The sequence below is a fragment of the Poromitra crassiceps genome (assembly GCF_964638095.1).
Source record: "Poromitra crassiceps genome assembly, chromosome: 19".
Classification (NCBI taxonomy): Eukaryota; Metazoa; Chordata; class Actinopteri; order Beryciformes; family Melamphaidae; genus Poromitra; species Poromitra crassiceps.
Genome location: NC_139646.1, coordinates 15,499,307 through 15,507,650, shown reverse-complemented (window position 1 = coordinate 15,507,650; position 8,344 = coordinate 15,499,307). Strand labels below are relative to the sequence as shown.

Sequence of the window (8,344 nt, the reverse complement as noted above, 5' to 3'; positions counted from 1 at the left end):
GTCCTCATCCTAAGAGATCCTCAGAGAGACATAAACACAGTCCACAGTCCCACGGGCAGATCCAGCAGCTCAGGTGACCATCAGGTGGCTCTATAAATAGATCAGGTGTATTTATTTCACACTACAGCGTGTTGCCTGTGCCCTTCAGGGGTTAATGGACCTCTCTGGCAGCAGAAGGGGGGTTGGGGTGGGTGGTTGTGGGGGGGTGCCGGTGGTGGGGAGCGGGGGTGTCACTCCACATCGATACATAAGGGAAAGTGTCGACGCGGCACAAAGCCCGGCCTGGATTTCTATGCAGGTTGGCCGACAGGAGCGGGAACTGACGCGAGACGGCGAGTTAGATAGAGGACTGAGTGAGCATTGCTGCAGGGGCAAAACTCGAAGGCTTTGATTGTTATCAAACAGCTAGGCCTTTATTCTGCTGGTCTTATTGGCCAGTAATAATAACCTATTTAATTGGCTAGAGGCACCCTGCTTTGAAACTGAGTGAATTGGACAGTTTTGGTATTCAATTATTTTTGTAATTTACTGTGATGGACTATTTTGGGATAAATGGTGACTCATCTCTCTTTGGAGTGATGAAAGCAAGCAACCTATTCCCTGTGTTTATTTCTCTAGGCCTGTGTTACTGTGTTACTACACAGACTTTTGATATATACATTACATAAACAGTGAACTTTTTTTTTTAACCGTTATTTATACAGGGGGAGTCTCACTGAGAGCAATGCTCTCTTTTTCAGGAGTGCCCTGTTCACATTCACACACACATTCACACCTGGAAGCTGACCAGTACAACCGCAGTCTCATCTGCTGGCCACTGATCAGCTCCATTGGAGCGGCTTGGGTTAAGGGCCTTGCTCAAGGGCACCTCAGTGGTGGTAATGAGGGAGGGGCAATTTTGCTATTGTGCCTGATCACTTTCGAAGTGCATGAGGCTAATGATGTCACATGTGTGTGTTGCTACTTGCTACTGTACTACGGGATCTATTTTCACACCTGGCTCTTGATCAAGGGAAGTGAGATACTCGGCTCGCTCAGCCTAGTGGGAATTTGTATTGACCAAATAAGGAAATTAGCGTTTGAGCTTCTTTGAGTTTTCAGAGAAGGTATAGAGCCAAACACATCTGACCTGGCCTGGATGGCTGTGGCCCGGCACCTCATGCTGTCAGACTGAAGTGCCAGCTGGGCATTCTCCATCAGTAGTTTACCAACCTTGCAAAAGAAGGAAAAAACACACATGGGACACAGAAAAGTGCAACAGCCGCATTCAATATTTCAGCTGTGTGAGGCCTTTTGTTTCTTTGAATATATCCCTGATAACAGATAACAGAAGATGTCAGTTAGTTGGCTTGGGTTGAGACGAGGCATCTGGGTGAGGCCTTTCAAAACAGAACAGTTAACTCTTTATAATGGCAGTGCCTCATACTGTTATTCCCATGAATGTATGTGTTTAAACAGATAATGAAGCCATGTATATACAGTGTGTGTGCTTTTGGATGAATAAAGTCGGTGTACCGTGATTTTTGTATCATATCATCATGCCAGTCTGAGCTTGCTGCATCCAGATAGCGTCCTTTAATTTACTATCATTACTCAAACTACACCTATAGTAATTATGGAACATATTACATAGTTAATAGTTTCTCACAGTTTAAATGCACAGTTTAACGTCTAAAATATTTTATGATCAAATAATTACTCTTATCATTACCCATTATGCCATTCTCTTGATCCTGTATGATGTCAGTTTTTTTGATGGATGGTTGGCATAATCCCATGATGTTGAACTTTTCAACAGTTCATTCAAGTCCGCTATATAGCATTGTCTTTTTGCTCGGGTGATGAGTTTCCGTGCTCCAGCACTTGTGGATGTTATTGTCTTTGTATTATTCCATCAAAATGCTCACCAGAGCAAACACCTACATCCAGATCCATCTAGAATAGATCATCCTCATGACACAACTATACTGTCTGACAAAGGCTGTGATCTAAAAAGACATCATGATAAACGCAGTCCATATTAATCATTCAAAAGTATCACTCGAGTTGTCTAATACTAATAAAATAGGCTACAATAACTAATAAAACCGATAATAATTCAAATAAAATAAAAGAGTAATAAAGATAATAAAGAACAGCAGTAGCCTACTTGCCTTCAGCAAGCACACTACCGATCAATGATTGCGATCACAATAACTGTTCATTTGGTTTCTTCGACTCAAATTTTGCTGCATAGTATATTTTCAACTTTGATCACCAAACATGATTCTAATTATTTATTACTTTGTTGAATACTTGATTCTGATTGGTCAATCACAGCATTCTGCGGTCTGTTATTTCTGTATAGCAGACCGCTGCTAGGTAGAACAGACCGTTGCTATGCACAGAGGACCACTTCCAGTCATATCAATCCGCAGAAAAAAGTTAGCTCATTTGCGACACCCTGTGGCAAAAAAAAACACACATTAGCTAGCTAGCAAGAATGCTTGCAACATGGCTACATGGGCTAACATTGCTAGCCTATAAATATTAATATTACTTGGCAAATAAGCATGAAAACGACAAAAAAACATTTAACAGTTTAATGTCGATGCAAAGGATTATGTAATTGGCTCGTTATAACTCGTATTCCAGGAATATCGCTATTCACTGTGGCTCGTGGCCTGCTTCCCGGCTGGCGGCAGGCTCTCCTGCTCAGCGCCTCTCTGCCCGGGGGGAACCGGTTCCTTGCTCTGAGGCTCATGGCGCTGTATTTAAAGCCTTTACATGCTTGTCCGTGCAGCTCCTCGAAAATGTGACTCAACAAAAGCTGATGTGAACAGCGCAATTATAATATAAGTAGATGGGGAGATAAGAGAAGAGAGTGAAAGCTGTTACCAAGTATATGCACTACATTCTCTCCTTGGGCTAACTTCTAGTCAAATCCTAGTGAAATCACACAATTGACTCATTTTGTCGGGGACTCCCCTGCGACCCCTCACGAGTAGCCTATAGGTCTAGCTGCCGGTGGCAAGGCTCCAAGTCGAAGCTATCGCACAAGCATGTTCTCCACTTTACATGATATTGTGTTAACATGGACTGTTATTGAAACATGACTGGTAAGTTTCATATTTGTCAGGGTAAAATATATTCTTTCTTGTGAATTATATAACGCTAAGTAGGTTAATCTTAAGAAGGCTGCAGAGTTAGGCTGTTATGGACGCAGTGCCAACCTAGAATCAACGGAATATTTCTTAGCGGGAAGTTTTCCTTCTCAGGAAGACTGCCAGCCAAGGCTAATAAGCTTTAACTACCCACTTCTTCTTTGAATAACGGCAGCATTCCTATGAACTAAATCCAGCTGGCATGGATTCTGAAGATGAGGGACACTTAGAAATAGATTAAATGGCTTACCGGTAATATTAAGTATTTGCAGATTTGCAGGTTTATATAGGGATCCTTTTGTATCAGGTTTGTTACTCAAAACCAAACATTTAAAACGTTTGGTTTTGTTACATTGCACATTGTTGCATAAGCCAACTGTGGCCTTATAAATGGTGTTGGTATTGATGTAGGCACTACATGGACGAAACAGAGCCAACTTGTGGTATTTGCTGTAAAATATTTCTATGTGACTAGCTTGAGGGGACGATCTATCCGTCACTCGTTTGGCAATAGTGGTGATTGAACTGTAGTGACACTTGTGTACTAAATACCAGAGAAGCAAACAATTCACTCCAGCTTCACTTGATTCTCACACTATTTTAGGTAGCCCCAACATGAGACTCAGCCTGAGATCCTCATGCTGAGTCCCAGACAAGCCCCCACGAATTCCACTGCGGGCTCCTTTTTAAATGGACTTAGTTTTTCATACATGTAGCAAATCACACAAAACAGTACTTGCCTTAAACCCACGGTTGTTGTCTGTCAAAACGGGTTATTCGTGTTCTTCAATCTTGCGTAGCTTTCAATACTGAGGGTTTTTTGTCATGGTATGTAATTTCTGTTCTTCTGCGTGTGTAATTCCAGGTTTCCACCCGAAGCCACAGCAGAGAGAGCGCGAGACAGGTGCGGACATGACAAAAAACACTTTCTATGAAAACTACGCAACATTCAAGAACACGAATAGCCCGTGTTGATGGACTGAGTCCCACGTTGGGGCTAACTAATTTATTTAGGCAACACATTCTCACTCCCAACCCATTAAATACTGAGGTTTAGTCACGACCCCTTCCCGTCACTTTATAATGGGTGGGGTACCCCTTGCTTGTCACTTTTCGCCGGGCAGGGGTGAAGCCCCAAACCAGCATGATTGTGATTGCATGATTGCACCAACTCAGTAGCGAGTGGCAGGAGCCACCGCTACTTCCTGGTTGCCTGGTGTGACCACCGTCTCGGCCCAGGAGCAAGGTACAACTCACGGCTACCGGCCCACTAACGTGACGCGGGAGCCACGGCTCGACTCGTCGGTTAAGTTCAGGCAAGTAAAACAACTTGGTTGGGTTCAGGCAAGTAACAACTTGCTTGGGGTTAGGGTTATGGTGTGGGGTTAAAAACGGTTACAGCGAGGTTACCGTGTGGTGGAGCTCGAACAAGCTCTCTCATGAGACAAAAGTTCGAAGATGGGAATGCTACAGGTCCGCCAATCCCACCTCTTGTCCCTAGGGCGGTAGCAACAGTTTCTTTTTTTTTCTCCAAATTTTCAGATCTGGTATAATGTACTTAAACATCAGACTGTCATTACGTTCAACGGCGACCTCCAGCGGTCGCCTCGCCTGCAACGTCGATGTTTCATGAGACAGGGTATGTCGTCAGGTGAGTCGTGACTAGCCATCGCCTCGCCCGCACCATTCATTTCTGATGAGGGGGGGGCTACCTTTCTCATCGGCAAGTGACGGCAAGGGTTCCTGACCAAACGTCAGTATTTGACGGGTTGGGAGTGCGAACGGGCTGATTCAGGCCACAGAGCCACCTGAACATCACAAAAATGTATTCTTGAGGCTTTTTCCAACTGTGAATTGGTGGCTCCTCTCTTTTTTATCGAACATATAAAAATGACAACACACCCTTTTGCACACCTTTTGTTGTCAGGAGTGCAGCACCTTCAGAGAGACACGCCCACCCATGTTGAAGTCAAGCCAGAAATAACATGGAATATTCCAGAACATTTATCACATAAACATAAGGTTGTTGTTTGCCATCTATTGTTCCCCTTTGCATGTCCCTGTGAGACCTGCAGTGACTCAGTCAGGACGCTGACATAGTCTCAAAGAAAGATCTCGTCCCGCTGAATGCCTTACTGATTGATTGCCTATCATTTAGTCTGTCCTGGAAATGAGACAAAGATCACAACAAGCAGCTCCTATAAGATGAACGTCAAAATAACGTCTCTTATACGTGAACATGGCAGCACTTTGGATCAGTGGATCAGTGAACAACGAAAATTGCAGATTTTGGTCCTGTGTCTGTCATTTATGTGAGAGGTAAGGCCTATACAGTAAGTCATGGGAACATTAGAGGTAAGGCCTATACAGTAAGTCATGGGAACATTAGAGGTAAGGCCTATACAGTAAATCATGGGAACATTAGAGGTAAGGCCTATACAGTAAGTCATGGGAACATTAGCCGAACTTGGGAGACCAAGTGGGCGACATGCTTCAGCAACGACACAACGCAGCACTATGGAGCAATTAAAATAATTGTCTATTAACACTCTTGGCTCTCAGTGCAAGAACTCCAAGCCGCTCACTTCAGGCAGTAAGTCAGGGAGTATTTCAAAGCCCTGGAGTCGGCTCATGTGAGATCCCAAAGTCTGTGTTAATGGTCTACTAAGAGGAATGGCCTCTGAAGTAGTAAAGAGGTCCGCTTTCTTGCTGCGTGTGACAGACAGCAAATGTAAGCAGGGAAAAAACGGTCTTTAATCCATTAAGTCCCCATGTAAACAGAGCCAGTACTGGGGTGTCAGTCTTTCAACAGGGGGCGTCATTCTGCTATTAGGTATTGGGTCTTCAAGCAATGTATTTGTATTTGTAACATTGTATTGTATTGCATGCATTGTATTCCCATGACTATGTGTTTGTCTTCAACACTAGTCATCGGCTCTGTCTGCTTTTTGATTGCAGTCACACTGCCGTTTCATTATAAACACCTGCTCCTGATTTCTGCCAAGCAAGATGGCCTTGAGCTGATGCAATGGAGCACTGTAAGCATAACCACAAAGAGTTCAAATAATAACATCTGCTACAGCAGTTTAATGGTTTTCTCATGACCAAAAACCCCTGCGGCAACTCGAGTTGTTCTTTTCCAACATGCTTTGTAATTGCCCTGAATATTTAATCCCACGGGATCTCCTGATCATCACATTGACAAAGTCAATAGACACGAGTCTCACCTGGGCACGCAGCTCCTTGACCGTTCGCTCCTGCCGGGACCAGTCCTGGGAGCGTGAAGCGCTCTTGACACCCCAGTCAGCTATCTGACCCTCCATCCGCCGGTTGGCCTCCTGCAGCCTGTTCACCTGCTCCAGAAAGCCCTTCAGGCGGGCATTCAGACCCCACATGGTCTGACGGCAGTCCTCCATCAAGTCCAGGGAGACCTGAGAAGAAGGTGGGCACCTAGCCAGAGACGCATGACGCGGCAGAGACGCTGCCATTCACTTGCAGTCAAATAAAGCAGGTGGTGGCACCCAAGATAGCCAAAACACACAGGTAGCAACGCAACTGAAAAACTTAGAGCCTGTTTCCTGCAGCTAATATACCTGTCAACTTTCACAGGCTCAGGAGTGTGTCACTATATATGCACCAAAAGATCACAGTCCTCGAGGCGTTTACTAGGTAAATGTTTACCCAGTGATACTCACCTGAGGCAGCGTGGCCTTCTTTCCAGGAATCTGGCACAGTGTGTGTCTCAGGGTTGTAATGCAGCAAAAGTCCTCCAGTCCAGTCTGGTCAGAGTAAGCCGATCCCCCGCTCCCTGCAGACAGAGCTCAGCCACATTCCTCTACGCCAAGCTGGTCAACACTTTCTCTTTCCCACTGGGTCCCCGGGTCACGGGCAGGCACCTGGGACAGAGCGGAGAGGAGGAGACAGGCTGCAGCAGCCCTCACTCTGTGTGACACTTAGCAGCCTTAAGGGTCAGCCATGACGGGGGGATTCCTCCCTGTCATCTCATCCTCCCGCCCCCCAACAACAGGCTTTGGCAGAGGGGAGAGCAGTGGGGTAAGCACTGGACACACTGCTTACATCACCAGCGCTCTGGGGCCCTTTGTGCTGACTGATCCAGGATTACTGAGCTGCTTTCAAACTGCTCTCTGTATAGGGAATGTTCAGGGTCACACAGCCACAGGACCTGTGTGTGTGTGTGTGTGTGTGTGTGTGTGTGTGTGTGTGTGTGTGTGTGTGTGTGTGTGTGTGTGTGTGTGTGTGTGTGTGTGTGTGTGGGTGTGTGGGGTGGTGGTGGGGGGGGGGGGTGGTGTGTGTGTGTGTGTGCGTGTGCGTGTGCGTGCATGTGTGTGTGTGTGTGTGTGTGTGTGTGTGTGTGTGTGTGTGTGTGTGCGTGTGCGTGTGTGAGAGAGAGTGAGTGGTGCTCTAATCAGTGTTTACATATATCATAATTAATGTGAAATCAATGTCTACTACATACTGGCCACATTACACTTTGTGCACAGTTACTGCGCCTATTATTGCTCAATGACTGGAAATTACATGGTGTCCGTCTGACTGTCTGGGGCAAAGGCATCATCTTCTAAAATGTCCTAGTGTGTCTTGAACATTCTCCGCCATAACAATTGCAGTCTATTGTTTCAACAGCAACACACTAATGGCTTCAATGCCTTTTGAAGTTTTCATAAGGAACCTGCTTTATCATTCCGTCTATGTTACACAGCAGACAATATATGACAGCAGCACAGAGATCAATGACACTGAAAATATTTGAAGTGTTAGGATTAAGTTGTATGTTTAGTTAAGCTATGGGTGTGGTATTGAAAGAAGCCAGTGAATGTTTAAGGGTATAACTGGTGCTGTAAAACATAAAGTTGAAGCCATCTTGACATTATTGTTCCAGTCCTTCCTCACTCCATACATTTTTGCTTAGAACTTTTGTCCATCTTTTCAAGCAATACACTTCCAAGTTCCAAATAGAAGTGCACTCGGAGAGTGCATACCTCCCTCCGCCAAGGCCAATACTCCAATCTGCTATGATATGCACATTTTGTGAACAGAACACTGACCCACCCACATCCCCCCAGCCACTCACCCTACCCACCCCTCCAATCCCAAGTCTCTACGACCTTCCTATCCCTAGTAGTTACAGCCCCTTTGCCCTAGCCCCGCCTCTTCCTTGGCCCGCCCCGGATTGGATCCGC

The 8,344-nt window shown here is 45.4% G+C and overlaps 1 protein-coding gene across 2 annotated transcripts in view; it reads right to left on the bottom strand.

The window, feature by feature from the left end:
• Positions 1-6,933, bottom strand: part of krt222 (keratin 222) — a 26,496-nt gene extending 19,563 nt beyond the window's left edge. Inside the window, exons 1-3 of one of the 2 annotated variants that reach the window (XM_083656022.1) lie at positions 6,839-6,933; positions 6,371-6,574; positions 1,130-1,212 (exon numbers count right to left, since the gene is read on the bottom strand). In XM_083656022.1, the coding sequence (XP_083512148.1) occupies positions 1,130-1,212; positions 6,371-6,559 (272 nt within the window). In that variant the 5' untranslated portion in view covers positions 6,560-6,574; positions 6,839-6,933. Of the gene's footprint in view, positions 1-1,129; positions 1,213-6,370; positions 6,733-6,838 lie in introns of those variants that run through there. The other variant, XM_083656021.1, reaches the window with a different exon arrangement.
• Between the last annotated feature and the right edge of the window lie 1,411 nt (positions 6,934-8,344).